At 35.7% G+C, this 23,983-nt stretch overlaps 1 protein-coding gene across 4 annotated transcripts in view; it reads left to right on the top strand.

Moving 5' to 3' along the window:
• FBN2 (fibrillin 2) overlaps window positions 1-23,983 on the top strand; it is a 282,926-nt gene that overhangs the window by 169,337 nt on the left and 89,606 nt on the right. For all 4 annotated transcript variants that reach the window (XM_063665204.1, XM_063665206.1, XM_063665205.1 and 1 more), the window contains 8 exons: window positions 2,310-2,462; window positions 5,107-5,160; window positions 6,807-6,932; window positions 9,686-9,811; window positions 14,137-14,256; window positions 20,527-20,664; window positions 21,526-21,576; window positions 22,059-22,184. In XM_063665204.1, coding sequence (XP_063521274.1) covers window positions 2,310-2,462; window positions 5,107-5,160; window positions 6,807-6,932; window positions 9,686-9,811; window positions 14,137-14,256; window positions 20,527-20,664; window positions 21,526-21,576; window positions 22,059-22,184 — 894 coding nt within the window. The remainder of the gene's footprint in view (window positions 1-2,309; window positions 2,463-5,106; window positions 5,161-6,806; window positions 6,933-9,685; window positions 9,812-14,136; window positions 14,257-20,526; window positions 20,665-21,525; window positions 21,577-22,058; window positions 22,185-23,983) is intronic.

Raw genomic sequence — 23,983 nt, 5'->3', positions numbered from 1 at the left:
AAGGCTGAGGCAGGAGAATCACTTGAACCCAGGAGCTGGAGGTTGTAGTGAGTCAAGATCATGCCACGCCATTGCACTCCAGCCTGGGCGACAGAGCGAGACTCCATCTCAAAAAAAAAAAGGAAGGAAAGAAGGAAGGACGGAGGGAGGGAGGGTGGGAAGAAAGGAAGGAAAGGAAGGAAGGAAGGAGAAAAAGAGAAAAGAAAGAAAGAAAGAGAAAAAAAGAGAGAGAAAGAGAGAAAAGGCATGCAGAAATCTGCTAACATGTGGAAAAGATGCATTTAGGTCCAGTCTGTCACCAAATCATTCATGTGAGCATATTCTGATGGTGCTACTGGTATTGTTCCTCTTATCCTATCCTGTATACAGTGGTTCAGTTATATTTGAATAGTATAATATGAGCTAGGTTGCCAAATTGGGGTCTTTGAACAAGAAAAGGTCAGTAGGGAAATAGTGAGTTACCTCAACTGATTGTTCACAGTATCAGTTACAGATAGAACTCCTTGTTCTACTTTTCCTCCCTTCTCACTGCTGCACTTTACTAGTCTTAGAAAAAAAAACAGAAGAGGGAAATAAGGTGGTCACCATTTTTTTTTTAGTATTTCAGGTGTGTCCTAGGCAGTGTGCTTAGTGCTTAACAAATATACTTTCATTTACTATACAAACTGTATCCTTATTTAATGAATAAGGAAGATGTTAAGTAATTTATGTAAGATCATCTTGTGGGGATCTGAACTTTGGGAAGTTTATGTCCCTAAAACCCACACATAAGTTATGCTACTTTCTTTTTCATGAAACTTCTGGTGTTGGGTACTCTAAAGAGATTAGTTCACCTGTAATACAAACTACCATATAACATATCTCACTCTTCCAGTGAGCTCCATAGGCCTTTTATCTGCTTGCTTTTAAAAATTCTGCATGGCATATGCTCTAAACCCAAAAGCAGAAATAACTTTGGATGTTCATAGGTGCCTTCCAAGATCATCAGTAATGTCCAAAGAACTCACAAAAATCATATTGGAAATCATGAACCATGTTATATTTGTGCAAATTTGCCTTCAAGTCAAATCTGTGTTTGTGTGTAACTCAGAAGATACACTGCCAAACTCAGCCACAGCAGAGGCAGCACAAGTTTCTCTGAGTTGACTCCTCAGGGATGGGGTTGGTGAATCCCATGGCCTCCTTCCATTTAAGCACACACGTATCTCATTTTTAATGCAGCCATAAATCACTGTTTTAATCAGAAATGCCCCCAGGTCATAGAAATTATTGGATGACCATTTTGCATAACAAGCAGATAAAATTTTTTCCAACAAGTTGTGAATAGTTACAGATATTTATAATAGAGGTTATCTCTGGTGAAATTACCAGGTCAGTATACTGCTTAAAAATTGTACGGGTTCTCTGCCCTTTATGATCTGAGTTTTTTATAGTTCACTGTTTACTGTCTTGTAAAGTTGTAGGGTATTTTATGAGAATTAAGAGTGAGAGAACTAAGCAGAATATGTTTCTTTGGGGTATAGCATTACTTACTAGAAAGAGGAAGAGTTTTAGAAGTCACATAAACCTTGTCTGAACCTCAACTCAGGCACTGGATATTCAAGGACTTCAAACTACATAGGTAGCTGTGAACCTCATCTTCCTCATCTATAAAACACACATAATGACCACTCCTATAGAGCTGTTGACCTGACTGTTCAATGAGATAATGTCTGTAAAGCAACGAGCACAATGCCAAGAGCACATATGGTAGTTAACTATTTTTATAACTGGATTTACTGAGTTTCTGAGGTTAAAACAGTCACAGGCAGCATCCTGGGGGTTGAAAAGAAAGGCTTCCTAACTCGAAAAGTGGGAGTAAGAAATCTCACACCCAAGCCAGTATCACCTCAAGGTAGTTTAACTTGATTGCACTTCATTGTTCATGAGAACTTCCAAAATTGAAATAAGAAGTGTCATTTTGAATATAGCATAGCCAGTGATTAGAGCTCCAAGTATTCTTTATAACTGTGGAAATATCCTAGGTTTCATAAAAGGTTTGTAAGAATACATCGGACAATGGATACTGTGTAGCTCATAAAACTTATTAAAGAAAACAGAGTCGGTGATATGCATCCATTCTTTTCCCCACTCAGAAAACATTTGTTGATTTCCTAACACTATTAGATGCTAAAGATGCAAAACAAAAGTCTCAGATGCCCTTGAAAAGCTTCCAATCTAGTGGCCACTTAGGTTAAAAGAAGCCTTCTGTTTCGAAATCTCTTTGTCTCTATCACTGCCTCAAGTCATTATTTTTGTATCTCCTTTAGATACTCACATGCGCAGTACCTGCTATGGAGGAATCAAGAAAGGAGTGTGTGTGCGTCCTTTCCCTGGTGCAGTGACCAAGTCTGAATGCTGCTGTGCCAATCCAGACTATGGTTTTGGAGAACCCTGCCAGCCATGCCCTGCAAAAAATTCAGGTAGTCACATGTGCCATTTTCACAGTTGATAAAGAATCAAGAAATGCAACCTTAGATGTTTGGCCAAAGAGAACATCAGCTCTTAAGTGTTTCGTCATTAATTTTAACTGAAGAAAAGAAATCCAATACTGTATTGATATGTGAGGCATATAATAAGGAGATTTGGCTTGTGTTTATATACGATTTCTAGGCCAACAGCACAGACAGTAAATACAAAAATCTATTTGCTGGCTGATTGTGGTGGCTCACACCTGTAATCCCAGCACTTTGGGAGGGATCAGGCAGGAGGATCACTTGAAGCCAGGGTGAGACACTGTCTTGGCAAAAAAAAAAAAAAATCTTAAATTAGCTGGGTGTGGTGGCACACACCTGTAGTCCCAGCTACTAGGGGGGCTGAGGTGCGGGGGACCACTTGAGCCCAAGGGTTCGAGGCTGCAGTGAGCCATCACTGTGCCACTACACTCCAGCCTGGGTAACAGAGTGAGATGCTGACTCTTTAAAAAACAATCAAAAATCTATTTTCTTATACAGTTAGGATTATTATAAGAGGGTTTTGTTTTTACATGAACATGATAGCCTCAGTTTCCTTGATCTGTGCTGTCATGGTGAAGACAAATAGCATAAAATTTACTTACCACTTTCAAGGTTATAAACACAACAAGAACTCAATTTGATTTTATTTATATATATAAAGATCTCTCTCTATATATATATATCTTGACACCAAGTGGTCTCAAGTCACAGTCTCAGGCAATAGTTCCAGACTCTTAGGTCAATAACATTGACTCTTGTCTGTTCATACTTTAACTAAACCTGTATTGAATATGTATTGAATATACGTTAAATACAGTAGGGATTCTGTGTTTTTCCTTAAAGTTAAGAGTAGTTGAGAATACAGGCAGGCAAATGTATAAATTACAATTTAGTGTGATTAGTGCCTTACAAGGTTCAAGTATGGAGAGAGCACAGAGGAAGGAGCAATTTGTAGCCCAGGGAAGCTGGGAAAGACTTCACAGAAGGGGCACGTTTAGTTTGGTCTTGAAAAAAATGAGTAAGAACTTTCCATGTGGAGGATACAGGAAAGCATTCCTGTAAAGGAAATGTCTTGTAATTCCCTTAAAAATCCTGAATGGAGTCTTCAAATGTGGAAATAATGATTTGAAGCATCCAGAAGAATTACTGAGTGTGACTTTAAAAAAAAAAAAAATAGTGAGGAGAACCTAGTTCTAAAATGTACCAAATTGAATTATGCATATTATCAAATAAGTTCAAAAATTGGCATAAGACTAGATAAAAAGCTAAGTGAACTAATAAAATGAATCTAGAAACCTGAATATGAATAGGAATTAGGATATAACAAAGCATTTTGGAGCAGCAAGGAAAAAGATTAAATAATAATTATTGTTGATAACTTTCGGAAAAAAACATGAAGTTAGGTCCCTACACTAAACATTAAAACATAATTTTCATATAGAATATAAATTCTTTTTTATTTTGTAATGGTAAAAGACTTTCAAAACAGGCCTAAATAGTAAAATACACAAGTAATCTGGAAAAATATTTTTATATATCATTTCTTAATCTTTATGGAATTTACATTAATCAATAAGGAAAGATGAAATCCTCTATAGAAAAAAGAGCAGTGTACATAAACAGGAATTCAGAAAGTAGAAATGCAAATGGAAGAATACCATGTAAAAAGATGCTCACTCTCTGTAAAATTAAAAATAAAATAAGGTGCCATTTTTGTTTAGCAGATTGGTATAGACAATTGATTCTTCTCAGTGATAGAGGGTATTAAAAAAATGAATACTGTCTTATACTGCTGATGGAGGGGTAATTTGGGGGTGTTTTAGGAGGGGAAGAACTATCTAAAACCTTTAGGGGCATAAACTTTGAGAGTTTTACTTGTAAGAGACTATCCTAGTGATATAATTAAACTTCATATTATTTATGATAGTTGCTAAAAGTTGGACAAACCTAATTTCACCAGTAAGAGATTGATTGAGTAAGTGTGATACCTCTACGTAACTGAGAAAACAATATTAAATGGCCTATTAAATGGGACATTGACATGACATGCCTGTGATAGAGTACCCAGGAGCCAAGTCGGCTTCTCCACTTACAGCCTCTGTGACCTTGGTCAAGTTACTGCACTTCTCTGTTTCCCCCTTTTTCTCAGTTGTAAAAAGGAAAATACAATAGTATTTAGTTTGTGGTATTGGGAAAATTAACTAAATTGTTAGATGTAAAATGTAGAACAATACCAGGCACTTGGTAAGTACTATAACCTACATTTTGGCTGTTATTATTTTATTAGTGAGGAAAAAAAAGTTAAATATCAAGCTCTGTAAGACCATTTATATTTTTCTTAAAATTTCCTTATGTAGAAAATATTAGTAACATTCATATATTAATAATATTCAGGATGATGATTACAAGTGATTTTTATTTACTCTTTTATGCTTATTTATGAGTTCAGAATTTTATAATAATTGTTTGCTAGAAAATGGTAATTTTTTTCACTTTAAAAACTAATGCACAAATAATTCTTCCTAATGGTAGTTTTGGAGTTATGAAATGACTTGCATATGGAATAGGTATAGTTAAGTTTTTAATTCTTCTATTTCTTTTTGTCATACAGCTGAATTCCACGGCCTTTGTAGTAGTGGAATAGGTATCACTGTGGATGGAAGAGGTAACTCTAGTTAATCTCAACTTTATAGTAATCATATGACATAATCGTATAGCTTTATAATTATAATATTAATATGATTATATTTAATATGAAAATGTAATATTATAAAATAATAAGATTAATTATCTCCTAGAGCAGTGGTTATAAGCTAGATGATATTAAGTGATATGTAGATACACATTTTCATCTTGGATAAATATTTATCTGTTAAATATGCATTGTTAAAAATGTCACTAACAAACTACTCTCCTGATTTCATGCAATCATTGCTTAAGAAAAGAATAATGTGACATTTAAGTTAAAAAAAAAGAATGAGTCAATTTTATGATAAAATATTAAGTAATGGTGCAGATAGGGTTAGAAAAATAAACAGTATTAAAGAGATATTTGATATGGATCAAGTTTGGGATATACTGGCTGAAATAATTTGTTAAGACTATTTACACCTAGGAATAATAAAACGTTTCTCTCCAAGTAAAGTAAGATTCACTAAAATTTTTCTTGCTTTCAATTTTGTATTATGGTTAACAAAATTCCAATATAGAATCTTGAACATTTAAGTACATATGTGTTTATAATTTTCAAATTCTTTTATATTTTAGTATACATATAGATTCATTTATACATAAATAAAACTGGGGTGTTATTAATCTTCACTATATATATGAATATGTATATATGAAGAGTATATATAAATATGTATACGGTTATATATATATATTTATATATATTCTTCTACCCTTGTGTTTGAGAAGGCTTTAGTCAAATTGTAGATGGTAGGCAGTAATGTTGAATCTTTATAATAAATATCCAAACCAGAGTAAAAAGTAAACTTTTACAAGGATGTTTTTCCCAAGTATAAAATGAAAGACATTTCCAAAATATTTAAGGTCTCGCAAATTATTGAAAACAATAGCATCAAAATTTGAGCATAGTGACCAAAATTTGACTTTGGGCTTACTCTTTCATTATATTCCCTGTCAGTACAGCCTCTCCAGCAGAGCCAGCCTCTGTTGGAAACTACTTGATCATTCATACAAGCACATCAATGCACAAGTTCTACTGCCCCTCAGTGATATAGTAGTAGTAGTCATGCTCATGGCTCATTATAAAACGTCACGTTCTGAAGCATCCATGTTTAAAGTGTCCTCTCCATTAATTTCACGTATCAGCAATGAGAAACACTTATTAAATATTACTAACTTGACCACAAAAATGTAATAAAATAGAAATATCCTGTATCTTTGGGGACCATAAAATTATATGGGCCACCCTAATAAATCTCTGTCTTTTAATTAGATGGTTACAATATCTATCAACTCGAGTTTTCCTTTGGATTTGGAGCCAACAGCCTATAAATTGTCTTTATTAATTTTATCATAAATGCTGGCATATTTCATGATTTAACTCTTTGAATTTCTGCCAGTTTCTTTCATTTTTCTTTTGATTTACCAGTGAAGTGTCCTATATCTCTCAGTTTTATTTTCTTACTCCTTGTTTTCAGTTCTTTTTCCTTTCTGAAAGGCAGGCAAATTGTGAGTTTGCAGAGTTAAACACTTCATATGTTGAATGGTCTTTACTAGACCTGCATTTATCAACAAACAATAACATGTGTAGGAACACTAAACTTTCAATATTTAATGCAGATATCAATGAGTGTGCTTTGGATCCTGATATATGTGCCAATGGGATTTGTGAAAACTTACGTGGTAGTTACCGTTGTAATTGCAACAGTGGCTATGAACCAGATGCCTCTGGAAGAAACTGTATTGGTAAGTTATTTGTTTATATTTATGCAAGAACATTTCATATAGTTTAATCCCATGGATTATATTAGAAGTAAAAACACAAATGACTAAAACTAAAAATTGTACAGTTTTTCTTGTTTTCTTCATATTACACATTGATAGGAAAATATCAGAATCAAACAAATTTTGTTACACAGTAACAGGCTTCTTGGTGGTACCAATTCATTTTTAAAATATTCTTTTCCCAAATTAACATCCTCAATTATTTGCCTATTGTTTTCCTGCATATACCTCAATCCTGTAATTTTTTACGAAGAATTTGACTTCAAAAATTAACAGGTCAGTATGGAGAAAAGTCAAGAAAATAAAGTGTTCAGGTTGAGAGAATTTTAACTTCATAAAGAAACAACCAGTTGCCACAATATACCTAAACATGACAACAAAGACAAAGGTATTTCCTTTTTTAATTATAAGAGAATGATTGAAAAAACTCAAGTATGTAATTTATGTTTAACAAATGCAAGAGGAGGAGGATGAAAAGGTTTGACAGTCTTTTATTGTTTTCTATTAGTGCAAGATTTTCCCATAAAGCACTTGAGTGGACTTTTATAAAATAAATATTATTCAATCCATCATTGTGCATGATAGTTTTACAACTAATCACTGATGGCTTTTACAACCAAGTGTTAATGATTATGATTAGAAAAGGAACAGATTTTTCTGTGTTTCTGGTAGTGGCTTTTACTATTGAACATATTCGTTTGATTTGGAGTTGAAGACATACATACAGATGGATGTAAAAGCTATGTTTGTATTACATGCTATAATAGATTTTGATAACTACAGGGAAGAGTACCAGGCAAAGATTATTGAACATTTCTAACAACATGCAAACCATGCTAGTTTTTATTCTCCAGAAGTGAAGTCCAGATTTCTCCTTTTTACATGGACACCAGTCATGTTGAATCACAACCTACCCTAACAACTTCATTATAACTTGATTACTTCTATAAAAATCCTATTTCCAAATAAAGTCACATACTGAGATACTGGGTTTTAAGATTTCAACATATCTTTTTTAAGGGACACAATTCAATCCATAGCTTAGAAAAATGGGTTAAAAAATTGTGATGCAAGCTGGGCGCAGTGGCTCACTCCTGTAATCCTAGTACTTTGGGAGGCTGAGGTGGGCGGATCACCTGAGTTTAGGAGTTTGAGACCAGCCTGGCCAACATGGTGAAACCCCCCTCTACTAAAAAATACAAAAATTAGCCGGGCATGGTGACACGTGCCTGTAATCCCAGCACCCAGGAGGCTGAAGCAGGAGAATCGCTGGAACCCGGGATGCGGAGGCTGCAGTGAGCAGAGATCGCACCACTGCACTCCAGCCAGGGTGACAGACCGAGACTCCATCCCAGAAAAAAGGAAAGAAAAGAGAAAAGGAAGGGAAGGGAGGGAAGGGGAGTGGAGAAAGAGAGAAAGAAAATTGTGATGCAGTCACAATTTGTACACATATTACAGTATTATGGGAAAAGCTATGGTAGTCTAGTCCTTAAAATACAATGTTAATTTTTAAAGTATCAAGATTCAGAGTTGGAGCAAAAACAAGATCAAGAAGGGAAAGGATCAGATAATACACAAAAGAATATTATCAGTGATGATGGAATTACAGATGTTTTTCTGATCTGTTTTCAAAATCTCCACAGTATCAGCATATTATTTAATAAGGGAAAATTGTTATTTGCAAGACTAGAAATGTAACTTTAAGTGAAAGAGCTCTTCATTCTAAACTACAGTGTTTATTTCTTTTTGTCACTAACTACACTTGCAAAAGTGGAAGAATATGAAGATTAAAATGTGAGGCCAGGTGCGGTAGCTTATGCCTATAATCCCAGCACTTTGGGAGACCAAGCTGCAAGAATCACCTGAGGCCAGAGGTTCCAGAACAGCCTGAGCAACATAGTGAGATCCCATCTCTAAAAAAATTGTCTTAAGTTGGCCAGGCATGCTGGCACATGCCTGTAGTCTTAGCTACCTGTGGAAGGCTGTGGCAGGAGGATTGCTTGAGCCAAGAAGTTCAAAGCTTCAGTGAGCTGTGATCGCACCAGTGCACCACAACCGGGGCAACAGAGTGAGATCCTGTCTCAAAAACAAACAAACAACTCATTGTGAGCTTCTTAAACTGGAGTTTTAGATGATATTCTCTAGGCTGTTCTGGACTGCTAAAAGAGTATGCAAAATACATCATTTTCATTAATAACTGTTTGTGAGATAAAAACATAGTGAGAAAAGATTAATGAATGTCTTCTAACTGCTGTTTAATGCATTTTTTTAACCATCTGGGACATGAAGACATAAGGCATTCTTTCTAAAAATTTTAATCATAAACAATGCCTTCTGTTACTTTTATTATACATAAGCAAGTATACAGGCAAATGAATTTAACCTTTTGATATCTTTTATGAATGCTTTAAAAATATATCTAACATAATATCATTACAGGACTAAAAGCAAGTGAAGTAGAGATGTGCCTTTCCAAGCTAGTGCATACTTTCCGGGGATTTAAAAGCATCTTAAAATTAGCCACTAGCATAAAAATATCACATTTGAATAAAACTAAATATATTTTGCTTAGGATGAAGAGTGCGCTGTGATACAGAGACTATGTCACAGAAAAGAAAGAGGGAAACAAAACAAATAACAAAATTAAACATTGCTGCCCACTGTAATACATGCTTAAATATGTGTATCTCCTGTCTTCCAATCGTTGCTTTCAGACATTGATGAATGTTTGGTAAACAGACTGCTTTGTGATAACGGATTGTGCCGAAACACGCCAGGAAGTTACAGCTGTACGTGCCCACCAGGGTATGTGTTCAGGACTGAGACAGAGACCTGTGAAGGTAAGAGCTGTCTACATTGCCTTATTTGTGAATAGTGAGTACCTGGAGTTGTGTAAACATCAGTTACAGTGATGAAGCAATGTAGTGAAAAGAATATTGTTTGAATATTTTATTTTATAATCTCGTTTAGCTAATCTGCCAGTTTTTGAAATAGTAAGGACCTAATACAGTTTACAAACACCATCAATTTTGTTCCACTCAGACAAAATATCAACACACATTTGGAACAAACATTTTAAAGCGGATAAAAAAGAAACCAACTGGAAGGAGCCATATTGTTTTACTTGCTGAAATATAATGTCAAATATTTGTTTACTGTGTTTTCCTCTTTTCAGAACCACTATGATCCATTAATGTAGGAACTGAATTGTAATGGAAAAGTTAACTCTTAGGCATTTTATTTATGAAATGATTGATATAACTAAGAAGTTGGCCCACAAAATATTTGAGAACTAAGTAAAAATGATAACTTTAATATGTTTTTAGTCTAAGAGAATTGTCCTTTCCATTTGATAATTTAAAAGTTGTCATTTGGGTTTATAGACCATAACTAGTGTTTAAAAGCTTCTTTGTTTTCTTCTAATCACATACTTTTGCAGTGGAAGTTACTTAAATGAGTTAAATGGTTAGAGAAGTCCTCATTTTCAGTGAGATACTGGCTAAGCAGTGAGCACCCTGAATTATGTTTTTGTATCTTGATCAAAGTACTGTATATTTCAGAATAATCTGTGGTATGAATACTAGTCATTGTTCCTGTTTAAATCTCACTGTGTGGGCCTACAGAAGGGTCCCATAACATTCTCAAATCCAATTACTACTTTGGAATAGAAACTTTTAAGAAAAGATTTCATCTTTGATGATTGTGGAATAGCCCTTTTTTTTTAATGTGTTAAAGTATTTGTTTTTTTCTGTGATGCCACAGCCAAGAAAACTGCAGTAGTAATAGTATGCAAAAAGATGTAACATTCTCTCTTCATCTTACTGTTTAACTTCAAAGCATTCTTGTGAACAGAAACTAGTTAGGACTATAGAACAAGACGCTAAAACATGAATGATTCTGCTGAAGTCAATGAAATGCAATTACAAAGTGCAGTGCTAACTTTGAATTGAATCAGAGGGGACACTAAAAAACAATAATTAGCCTGAAGGAAAAAAAAAGAAAACTTCAGCATAAAATCCCCTTTTTCTAAACTTACTTCTGGTGACAGTTTCCCCTGCTGTCCAACATCTTTGCAGGAACTCCTCAAAGAGGAGTGCTCATTCCATTCCCACTGAAAGTACTTGAAGATTTATCTTTTCCGTAGGCGAGAAGGGGACACACTTAAGAGTTTGAAATATCTTTCAATAGGTTGTGAGAGCCCTCTTTTTAAGCCAGCTCTGGCTTCTCAAATGTATTCAACTACAGAGTCTCTATTTTCTAGATCCTGCTCCCATCTCTAACACCAGTTCTTCAGAAATGCTCTGAGAAATGTACTTTATGAAAAAGTATCCTAGCCATATTTCCTCCATGATTTCCTTGGACAGATGGAAGAAGGGATTTCAAAGGTGTTTGTTTTTCCTGATTTTCTACACTTCCTTCCCATAGTCTTTTTTCAGTTTTGTCTATTGTCTGTTGGAGGATAAGCTTCCGTTAAATCTCAGGAAACTTAGAAAGCAAGAGCAGAGTAGAACGTCATCTTGATTTAACTAGGAAACTGATGATTTTTAGAACTTGTTTCTCTGTCTAGGAAAATACTTTCTGGTGCTATCGTGAGAGACACGTAATGCAGAACTAAATGGATAGTGTCTGGTTCTATTTGCTGTGTACACTGAATTATCAATGATTATTTATAGACAAGTAAGATAGAGTACAAAGGTTCTGAGAGTTGAAATACCAAAGAAGTTAAAATCAGAGACTCACCTGCTTACATGAACAGTTAAGAGTAGGAGCTGGTGGTGTTTAATAGCGTAACATTAGGTGATTATGTAAATATTAAGGCACTTTCATACCAAATCAGGCAACAGTGAGGGTTAGAAACAGTGATCTTCACTTATTACAAGGATACTTATTCTTAATCTGAGAGATTTATTTAATGTAAAAACAATTTTATGTCTGTCATTCATAGGAAAGAAGTTCATGTTATGTAAATAAAGAAGAAATGATAGACAACTCTTTTGGCTCCAGCCTTATGACATTGGAGGAAACAAAAATGATTTATCATGGGAAACCTAACCAAATAACTGTTATTTCTACACTTTCTTCCCACTGTTATTTGCATTTTATTAAGAGTTTTGCAAAGAATAGACTTGAAGGCTACTAATCTCTTTTTCCCTTGGGTCACTTTCTTATTTCCTCTGTTGCATTCAAACAGTGTTTCTGTCTGAAGCAGTTCTCTTCATTCTCTTCTTTCTGAATTAATTTCCAAAGACTAGACAGGGAATTATTAGCAGATTCATTGCAAATCTTAGCTTTTTCTTGTATATTTGTCTTGTGCACTAATTTTGTTTGTCAATCATGTTTTCAGACTATTTTAAATATATAACAAATAGCACTAATAATAAAGAAAGTAAAGTTCTTCTATATTTCAGATTGAAGTTACAGAAACTTTATTTTACTTTTTTTGTTTGAGCTCTGAGAGTCTGTGAAAGTTAAAATTTTTACAGCAAGCCCTGTGGTTTAGATTGTGTTTCCAGTGACATAACTAGTTAAATGTAAACCAGATGTGCTTTGAAGTTTATTTCCAGGAATGTACAGTGAACTGTTTCAATTCCTGGTTCCATGACATTTATAACATAACAACATATTATTTAAAGGAAACTAAATAGTTGATATTTGTAGTTGTCAGCGCATATGTTTATAGTTTCTGAATTCATAATGGCTTAATTTAAAATAGAAATTTTTGAAACACACAATGTTGAAATTCTTCTTTTTTCAGGCTTCTTACAAATGAAATTAATAGGAGAATTATATGTGGTCTGTCCTTAGATTAGTTATCTGCTTCTTTTATGGTTAGCCAGTTTCTTTTTTACATTGTGTTTTTATGAAAAAGTTTCTCTACTCTGAGATTGATGTTTTCATTAGAAATCTGTGCTATATTTACAAAATCTCTTCTTGTATTTTTAAGAGGTTTTCTCAGTATAAACAATCTGAAAGCAAAATGCATTCATATTTCTTCAAACAATTTCTATTTCAAGAATTAAATTAGCACCTGGATATTCCGCTGTGAGCCTTGCTCTTTCAGGATTAGTTTAAAGTCTTCTAGTTATTTGTTTACATGCTTTCCTCAGTATAGTAAAGTGCTTTATAGTAAATTCAAAGAAATATTTAGAGAAAGAAAAAGTATTCTTGTGAACTTAGAAACCCCAGTGTTCAATATGAAATGCCTTGAGGACTATTGATCTGTTTCAGATAATTTAGTGGAGAAGGAAAACTGTGTGCCACTTCTTTAAAGTGTACCACTTTGAAAGTGGTTGAATTTATACCGAAAATGTCTTTGATTTTGTTTATAGTACTTTACCTGAAGCTTGTATTTCTTTTTCATTAACTCATGTGTTAAACTATTTCACATTACAGGCTTGACATTTTCTCTAATCACCATTTGAGAACATAGGCATAGTGCAGTTCTGCTTACTTCTGACCGTCAACAGGAATTGTTTAGATTATGGTGTACGATTTCATTTAGGACTCAAATCAAATTAATGATTGTAGAGTCCTATTTAAAGCAATTATTTCTACTTGATCAAGTATTTCTAATTTTTATTTTACCAAAATTAGTTGTATTAAAAAAAAAACTAAGCAAACTAAACATGTAAATGTGAATAGCTAAAGACAGAGAAGGTGGATAGGGACTAGAGGAGAGTTATGTACCCATCATGAATGTTTCAGTCCTTATTTCCTGATTCATACCCAAGAGCTTGGAATTAAAGCAGCATTGTGATATTTTGCTTCTAAGATAAACTTTTCAAGTTTTTCAGAGCCTCATGAAATCATCAAAACAATCAACCTTTGTTTGTGCACAGGATGTTGCACCTGGAATTACATCTTATTATGTGGGAAAAAAATCCAATTTATGTAAAGTTGTGATGATGTATTGAAGGAGCATGTAACTGAACTCTTTCCCAATAGGCTGATCGCTGTGGTCCTACTGAGTTCCCAGTCCTATAGATGTGTATCCACCATGTAAAATGCATGTCTCCATTCCCCATTCACTTTATGCTTCATAGATCCATATTAAAATTACCAGAGCCAAGTTTACCAGACATTCTGGCATTGCATGGCTTGTTGGAATAATATTTTCCAGAAACACATGGCAGTTCTAACAGAATCTTTTCCTTCTGGATTGTAGATATAAATGAATGTGAAAGCAACCCATGTGTCAATGGGGCCTGCAGAAACAACCTTGGATCTTTCAATTGTGAATGTTCGCCTGGCAGCAAACTCAGCTCCACAGGATTGATCTGTATTGGTAAGATTCATACACAGTACTGATGCTTCAATTTCACTGCTAAGATAAGCACAGATCTCAGGCCTTACTATGGATAAAAACAGAATATGATTCCAAAAAGCAAAGAATTACGCATTACGTTAGTTGTTTTTACTCAATATCAATATAGAGGTAAAACATAATAGCATTAATTAGGCAGTCTATTCAATTTTTGTTAGATTCTAGAAATCTTCCTTTCATATAAGTAGATATATTATGCTATAACTTGTAATCATTTCCATACCACACACATATGTATATCCGTTACCCTAAAAATGCCTTGGGCAACAATATAATCAAATCTCTACTGCATACTTTTTTATAAACAAACTTCGATGGCAAACAAAAAATGTCATGAAATTTGGATTCAGTTAACAGGACAAGAATTTGAAGCTTTTAAACACATAGAGGGAATTTATTATTTTTTTTCCCATTAATCATAAATGTTTGGGCTCTAAGGAAGAGAAGATAACTGTTCTCTTGCTTTTGGAAATCTCTAGGGGAAATTATTCTAAAACATCTAAACTAACATCTTTCAATACGTCTCAAAACATTTAAAGTCAGTTCTTGATAATGACATAGGCTGTATATTAAGGGAGATTGATCTGTTACTGCAAGGGAAAATCCAGCATGTTTTTAAAAGGGAACAAAACTGTCCCAGTAATTTTTCCCTACTTCTAGCATCTGTGGTTCCATTCACTAGGCCTACACAGTTCACATCATTAGCTAGTATCCACCTTTAAAGTGAACTAAATATATATTCCAAATAGGAAGATATTTCAGTTTTACATAGTGCCAAATTAACTGGCAGTTTTTATTATCTAGCCAAAATTAATCTTTAGTTTCATATTTGTCAAAGACAATAGCTTTTTCAGTATTATGTCTGACATTAACCATATTTAGCTGGATGCTAGAGTACCTGTTTGTTACATAAAGACAAATGACCAAGTCCAAAATTATCAATGAAAACCTTCTCTTTGGAAACACCAGCTCCTCATTTCCCAGTGAGGTACAGCTGGTGAAATTTGAGCCTTGTTCAGCTCTTCATATTAGGAAATAGACTGCCATCTGCCTGGGGCATTACTTTTTTTCTTATAGAATTCCGGGCTGGGTTGGAGGGGCGGTGGGGTGTGTGGGTTGGATCCAGTAAAGCAGAAATATTTTTGCTAAGCCACAATTTCCAATTGAGATGGAGTCATTTTATTATGCAAAGGAAATGAATTCAGCATTAATCAATTAGTGTCTCAGAAAACTAAATCTGCATGCCACTTGAGCATCAAAGATAGTTTTTGCCTCATCATGTAGACTTCCATTATTTTGGCCTTTTGCCTTATATTTATTAACTAAACAAGAACAAAGGCTTTTTTACCCCCAAGTCTTTATGTCATTCTTCCAATTGCCAACAACTAACCACCACCATATTTTTCTCAGCCAGTGTATTGTGTGCTTTCATTTATTGTGATTAAATTTGAATATCCCAGTGTAGAGCAGCTCAAAATGAGATTTCCCTAATATTTTTAAATTTTAGACATTATTTCATGTACTTTTTTATTAAAAAGAGAATTCTAGTTGAAAAAGAAAATAACAAGTAGTAAAATATACACAGGAAAAGTCATGAATGTGTAATAGGACTGTCAGTGGCTCTCATCAGTGGTTAGCCTGCAATTTTCTCTTCCACAGGTCCAGGTCATTACATTTTGAAATTTCATGATGTGATTACTAATTTAAAATTACATTAGATTATATACGAATTAGTTGGATACTATGGATATTTAAAGATTTAGAATCTATTTTTCAAGCTTTCTAAATATAAATTAACCTTCAACTATTCTGCATACTGCTTAAAAAGACTATGGTGTTCTGGTCGAATATGGTTAAATGTAATAGAACAATGCATTTGATTAATATTTCCTGCATTATACTGCTGTGGTTTGATGGTTCTATATAATCTAGACCAGTTTCCCTCATCTTTGGCTTGGGTCTGTGCTCTGTCTTCAACTTGCGTGGACATATGGCTGTGACCACTCTGCTGTCAAACCCAATGGTCTATTCTCATTCCTCACCTTAGATTATTAGCAGTATTTGTCACGGTTCATTAATCATTCTTTCTCAAGAAATTTTGCATTTTTGGCTTCCCAGGCACAACTATCTTCTTCTTCTTTCACTTTTATGGCTCATTTTCTCTTTACCGAGTCCTCCCTATCCTCCTAACCTTTAACCTGAAGTGTTCCGCCAGTCCGTCTTTGGACCTCTGTTTCTCTTTCTACACTCATCCTCAAGAGCCTCTGTGTTGACTCTCACATTTGTCACTCTAGTTGATAATGAAATTCTAGGCCTCAACCTTGCCACCAATTCCAGATTTGTGTTTCCAACTGTCTGTACAGTGTCTCCACTTGGATGGCTCATCAATATCTCAAATTCCCATGTCTAAAACCAAATTCCTGTGTACTGGCTTGAACCTGAGTCTCCCAGGAACATTTCCATCTCAGCAAATGGCAAATTCGTTCTTCTAGCTGCCACCCCTCAAAACCTTGGCAGCATCCTTGATGTCTTTTTCTCAAGCTGCACATGGAAGTCATCAGCAAACCTATTGATTGCACTTGAAGTTTATCCCTATTTCAACCCCTTCTCACGATCACCACACCAACCCCCAATCCAAGTCACCATCATTTCTCTTCGTAATTACTAGCGTAGCCTCTACCTTACCTTCTTTTCCTCATACTACACCCAGTTCTCCACATAGCCACCAGGAAGCCCTTTTAAAACATAAATCAGAGCATATCATTCTTTGTCCAGGAACTGTGTCTAGAAAAACCTAGGCTTCTCATTTCATTCAGTAAAAGCTCAAGTCCTAACCAAAGCCTGTGCTCCCCTCATGATCTTGCTCCTGCTGTGACCTTGTCTCCCTGCTCTGCCTCCCGCCCCTCAGCCTGAGCCAGACTGGCCTACTTCCTGCTCCTGCGTCAGACACATGCCCACCTGAAGTCCACTGATCTATCTGGCGGAATGTTTTTCTCTCGGGTTTGCAGGGTTCTCTTTATGTGTGTATTCAGATACCACCTTGTAAATCACGATTTCTCTGACCATCCTAGATAAAATATCAGTCTTTCTGCTGTTTCTCCCCTCAAGCTAATTACCCTACTTTATTTTTTGAGAGTTCTTAACTAATTCCTGACTATCTACATCTGTATCTCAGTTGTGTGTGTGTATGGGGGCCGGGATGGGCATACACACACAACAGTGGGTCAGTGGGGAGAGAGGGAGGGAGGATGGAGGAAAGGAATCGGAGAGAGAGAAGGATGAGCCTGTAGCGGGGTGTGGGGTGCCATCAATGGATTTGTAGCTTTTCAAGTGTTGATATAGCACCAGCCTAAAGAATCACAGTGCTACAGAGTGAGGGCTTTGGAGTCAGACTGCATGGGCTTGAATCTTGATGCTGACACTGTACTAGCTGTGTGACCTTGGGTAAATTGGTTGACCTCTGTGTGCCTAAATTTTCTCATCTGCAAATTGTACATAATTCACAGGGTTGTTTTAATGAGTAAATAAATTAATACATAGAAAGCCTTCCAGTTCCTGTCACTATCTTGATAAATCTTAGCAATAACTGTTGTTTATCTTACTTAAAATGATAACAACCAAGGTGATAAATCAGAACTAGTCCGGGTCATTAAAAGATCATTTAAATACACAGTAGCTTTACACAAACATCTCTGTTTCCTCTGTGCTATGGAATTTACAGGTGTAAATCTATAACAAGCCTGTAGTTTGAGACCTGACACAAATGCTTCTCTGCAGTTTTATCCAAACTGAACATTCCAGCCAGAGTGAAAAAGCAAAATGACTGTCCAGCTGTTTTTCACACCTTTGCCCCGTAACTTTTTATTCAGTACAGGAGAGAATTGTTTTGTTTCAACCTCTGTCTTGGTGTTTGGGTTGTTGGGAACTTCTTGTGTTTCCTAGGGAATCAGAAATTACTATTTCTCCCATCATAGGCCCATGGTTTAGTTGTAATTCCCTTTCTGTGTTTGGGGGCAGGGGGGTATTTTTGTTGTTGAATTTAGAAGTAAAAACTTTTTTTTTTTTTTTTGGAAGACAGGGTCTCACTGTGTCACGCAGGCTAGAATACAGTGACACGATCTCACTGCAACCTCTGCTTATGGGGCTCAGGCAATCCTCCCACCTCAGCTTCCTGAGTAGCTGGGACTACAGGCATCTGCCATCACTCCCAGCTAATTTTTGTATTTTTTGTAGAGACGGGGTTTCACCATGTTGTCCAGGCTGGTCTTGAACTCCTGGGCTCCAGCGATCCGACTGCCTCAGCCTCCCAAAGTGCTGGGATTATAGTCATGAGCCATTGTGTCCGGCCAGAAGTAAATTTTATCTGTACATATTATTAAAATGAATTTTCAAAGAAATACTATAGGAATACACTTATTCTTTGTTTTCTTCCAAGTCTTAGTGCCACAATATGCTGTTGAGGTTTTGGTAAAGTGTTTTCCACATCACTCACATCAGAATCACCTGAGGAGTTTGTCGAAATTCAGATTCCTGGGCTGCATACCTGGAAACTTATGAATCGGCATTTTAACAAGGGTCTTGGTAATATGCACACTTAACTGAGAGCCACTTACAAGGAAAACATGACATATGATTCGTTTTAGCCAATTAGTATTTGCCATATCAGCTTTGACTGGATTCTTTATCACTGCTTCAAAATCAGTTAATAGTCATTTATTATTTGTTCATTTGAAAAACTTTTCATTATGCCACCAAAAATATACTAACCATTCATTATTCCCTTTAATCCACATAAAATAAAAATTTTAAAGTGCATAATACTTCACTGGGTACTCTACCATTCAAAAGGAAGAACAAATTTGATGTGGAGTCAGTCTAAAACATTAGGAATGGTTATCTCTAGAAGGTTACAGGTGATTTTTACATCTTCCTCATACTTCTCTATTTCTTCAAATTGTTTACCATAAGTATGATTTACTTTTTGAACTAGAGATAAATGTACACAGACACATACACACATTTTTTAAATGCCTGGAAGAAAATACATCAGATATTAGCCCTGGGAGTGCATTAGTAAGGGTTTTATAAGTGATGTTTATTCCTTCTTTGTTTTATAGGGTTTTTTTCTTTTAAATTATTCATCAAATAATTATCTTCAGTTGGAGAAATATTGGCCTCTGTATAACAGAACATACATTGTGTGTGATTTATTTAGTAGGGACTTAAGGGAGAAAGAAAAGGATTTTATACGATAAAATCTTAAATATCAAAGCATTTGTCATTAAGGATAAATCTTATGAATACTTTTCACACAAGTAATGGTCTTATCATGTTGTTATAGTATGTTAAAAAAAAAAAAAAGAAGAAGGGCGGGGCGCAGTGGCTGATGCCTGTAATCCTAACACTTTGGGAGGCCGAAGTGGGAGGATTGCTTGAGGCCTGGAGTTCCAGACCAGACCAACCTGGGCAACATGGCAATGCATTGTGTTTCTGAGTACCAGCATAAAATCTTGGACAACTCCTCTTAGAATATCAATAGATATAATTATATTAATTACCATATTATGTGAGAGAGATACATAGTACAATATTTTATTTACATGTATGTAATATACCATATTTGAATGCAGGTACATGAAAGTGTTTTCAAAGGATATGCTATTAAAAGTTTTTTCTTTTTTTTTTTTTTTGAGACGAAGTTTCGCTCTTGTTGCCCAGGCTGGAGTGCAATGGCACAATCTCGGCTCACTGCAATCTCCGCCCCCCGGGTTCAAGCGATTCTCCTGCCTCAGCCTCCCGAGTAGCTGGGATTACAGACGCCTGCCACCATGCCTTGCTAATTTTTGTATATTTAGTAGAGACAGGGTTTCACCATGTTGACCAGGCTGGTCTTGAACTTCTGACCTCAGGTGATCCACCCGCCTTGGCCTCCCAAAGTGCTGGGATTACAGGCGTGAGCCACTGCACCCAGCCCCACTATTAAAACTTTTAAAGTATTCTTTTTTTTTTTCCTCTGGTGGAGATGGGGTTTTGCTATTTTCCCAGGCTGGTATCGAACTCCTGGGCTCAAGTGATCCTTCCTCCTCAGCCTCCCAAAGTGCTGGGATTACAGGCGTGAGCCAGTTGGTCCCTTCTTTTTTAGAATACTGTAACAAATGCCTTTTGTATACACAGCTGAATTCTATTTTCTTCAGAGGTGAGAGCTCCCCAACCTTTCCTGTTCTTTTTCAGACAGCCTGAAGGGGACCTGTTGGCTCAACATCCAGGACAGCCGCTGTGAGGTGAATATTAATGGAGCCACTCTGAAATCTGAATGCTGTGCCACCCTCGGAGCCGCCTGGGGGAGCCCCTGTGAGCGGTGTGAACTAGGTAGGAGCCTGATTGGGAGCTTCTGGGCTTCTCCTTGGAAACTTCTCCTGCCACTAGGACACCTCTTTCACTATGCAGTTCCTTATTGAAGAAGACCAGAGATCATTTACTTTTGCTAAAATGTTATCTTTCATGGCTAATGTTTTTTACCTCTTAAAATGTGTATTTGTTTTATCCTGGTACATAAGCAGGCCTTCTAAATATTTTAACATGGAAGGAAATCAGCTAGAATCTATCTGCTAGATGAGTGTATCCTCTGGTATCCTTTTTGTGTGGTGGCTGTTTTCCTCAAATCTTTTGTTTACTTTTATTTTTTTGAGACGGAGTCTCGCTCTGTCACCAGGCTGGAGTGCAGTGGCGTAACCTCGGCTCACTGCAACCTCCACCTCCCAGGTTCAAGCGATTCTCCTGCCTCAGCTTCCCGAGTAGCTGGGACTAAAGGCACCTGCCACCATGCCCAGCTAATTTTTGTATTTTTAGTAGAGACGGGGTTTCACCATGTTGGCCAGATCGGTCTCCAACTCCTGACCTCAAGTAATCTGCCTTCCCAAAGTGCTGGGATTACAGGCGTGAGCCACCACGCCTGACCTGTTTACTTTTAACTCAGTTGTCAATGTGACAGCAAAAAGAAATTGTAGGAAAAATTATGAGAATCTCAATACAGGTCAATACCAATGGAGTTACCACAGAAAGTCATGTGCCCTACTGAATGAAGAGCGGACAATGATGTCCTTGGACCCTAAGACCCCGCCTTGCAGTTTTTATTTAGTTCCATTTAGATTTCATTATACTTCTTCTTGAGCATACCATGGTTGTATTTTATTCTATAATGAAGTAAAATTTGTCCTATTGTTGTTACAGATACAGCTTGCCCACGAGGGCTTGCCAGGATTAAAGGTGTTACGTGTGAAGGTGAGTGTATCCTTCCTTGGAAGATACTATACATCTTCAGAGCAGTAAGTAAAATTAACATTCACTCTCAAACTTTGGAGATATTTATCATTTTCAAAAACCTTGACATTTCAATAAAAATACTCAATGTAATCAACAAATGCTTTAGCATAATTCTCTTAGGAAAGAGCTTAGAGTTTCCTATTTCTCTTCTTTATGGAGTTGTGTAAATTTCATGAAGATATCGCTAGCCTTTAAGGCCCAGAACAGCTGGGAAAGGCACATGTCTGGGCCATGTTTTATGGACAGACAAGGCTGTGGTAATTTTCACAGCTGGTACCTAGGAAAGCGGGTGGCTGGGTTGTGGAATATTTCTGTTTAACTCAAGTAATAATCCACATTGTATTGAATGTGGATTGAAAATGCTATACAGGAAGTAGGACCACACCTGCTTTTTCTATTTGTAACATCTTTGTTCCTCTGCTTGCTGCATTTCCCTGCAGATGTTAATGAGTGTGAGGTGTTCCCTGGCGTTTGTCCAAATGGACGCTGTGTCAACAGTAAGGGATCTTTTCATTGCGAGTGCCCTGAAGGCCTTACATTGGATGGGACTGGCCGTGTATGTTTGGGTAAGATTCATACCCTCATGTATTCTATGTATATAACAAGCCATGAATTTCCTTGTTTAAGCAGTGGCTAGTCCAAAACCACAAGAGTTTGTACTTGAGAAAACTTGCTTTAAATGAGATATTTAGGGGGAAATCACAAGAGGCTGTTTTAAAAGTGAATGTATTTATGTGAAATTGTTTCTGTTTCATGCCAAAAGTTGGGACTGCTCAAAAATCTATCTCAAAATCTTCCATTTCTTTAACCAGATAATTTAGGCAGGTTCAGTCTTTCACACTGAGTTAATAGAGTAAGAATATGTTGAACACAGAAGGAAAGTTGGAGACTAGGATTTTAAAAGTTTACATTTGTCAGCTCATTGCAGTTACACCCTGAAGACAGTGGGGAAAGTCATGGGCAAAGATATGTTGCTTCTGCTTGAAATCATTCACTGATCCTGGTCCTTCCTTTATTGCTATTAGAGTTTAAGTTTTCTTAATAGTTTATTTTTTAAAGATCTGTAGTGATGAATCTCTTTCTTTCAACAGCATATTATAGGAATAGTGATTTGACCTTTTTCTTTATTAGTGTCATGTTTGAACTTGAATTTCATGATTGAAAAAGAAATTTCTATTAATTTTCATTGTATGTAACAATAATTTTTCATTTACCTACAGAGATTTTTTTCCCCCAATAAGCTATGAAACAGTAAATTTTTAGTTTATAAAAGAACTTTACATAGATTTGTATTTGAAATTTAGGCATGTAGACAAAGCATAAATAATAGTGGTGGTGTATGCAGTGATCTTTAAAGTATTTACATATCAGTGATTTTTAAAATTTACTGTAAGAAAAAAGTTTGCAATACCATACAGTTATTATAATTAATACAGATTTCATTTTTAACTCAATTTTTGATAGCACATTTAAATCTGGATTGGAAGCATGACTGTAAAATCATACAAAATTATTTAGAAAACATAATATCCAAAGTACAAAAATAAAGAAAATTTCTTTCAGATTTTTAAATATTTTAAAAATTATCTTTAAGTGATCTACAATGTTTAGAAATAGGTGTCATTTGAAAATGACAAAATATTCCAAAACTATTGAAATTTTAAAAAAAGAAAATGACAAAAATAATAATATCAGTATGGCCAAATGACTAATGAAATCAAGTTACCTTCTATAATGAAACGCTATAATATATGAAGATATATCATTGATTGTAAATTATTACTCAGCAAAATAAATTTTCGATAACATTATTCAAAATTATGGCTGGGGGTGGTGGCTTACGCCTGTAATCCCAGCACTTTGGGAGGCTGAGACAGGCGGATCACCTGAGGTCAGGAGTTCGAGACCAGCCTGGCCAACATGAGGAACTCCCCCCGTCTCTACTAAAAATATAAAAATTAGCTGGGCATGGTGATGCATGCCTGTAATCCCAGCTACTCGAGAGACTGAAGCAGGAGAATCGCTTGAACCTGGGAAGCAGAGGTTGCAGTGAGCCGAGGTCACACCACTATACCCCAGCCTGGGCAACAGAGTGAGGCTCTGTCTCAAAAAAAAAAAAAATTAAAGCATTTTTTAATATTCTAAGATGATATATTGGTTTCTTCATCCTTGTACTTTGCTTAAATGCTTTTGTCACTACTTGAATTATGCTATATTAATTAATTCTGTCTGGGGATGTGAGAAAGTTTCAAGAAGTGACTGGCATATGAAAATGTAAAGTATTCTATGAACTAAAGTTTTGGTAAATGCTCTGATAGAACCTCATCTGAATCAGGCATCCCAAACTCAGATGCTTGCAGGAGCC

The sequence above is a fragment of the Pongo pygmaeus genome, chromosome 4 (assembly GCF_028885625.2).
Source record: "Pongo pygmaeus isolate AG05252 chromosome 4, NHGRI_mPonPyg2-v2.0_pri, whole genome shotgun sequence".
In the NCBI taxonomy this organism is placed as follows: Eukaryota; Metazoa; Chordata; class Mammalia; order Primates; family Hominidae; genus Pongo; species Pongo pygmaeus.
The sequence above is the reverse complement of the archived record's forward strand: the minus strand, read 5'-3'. Positions and strand labels throughout refer to the sequence as shown.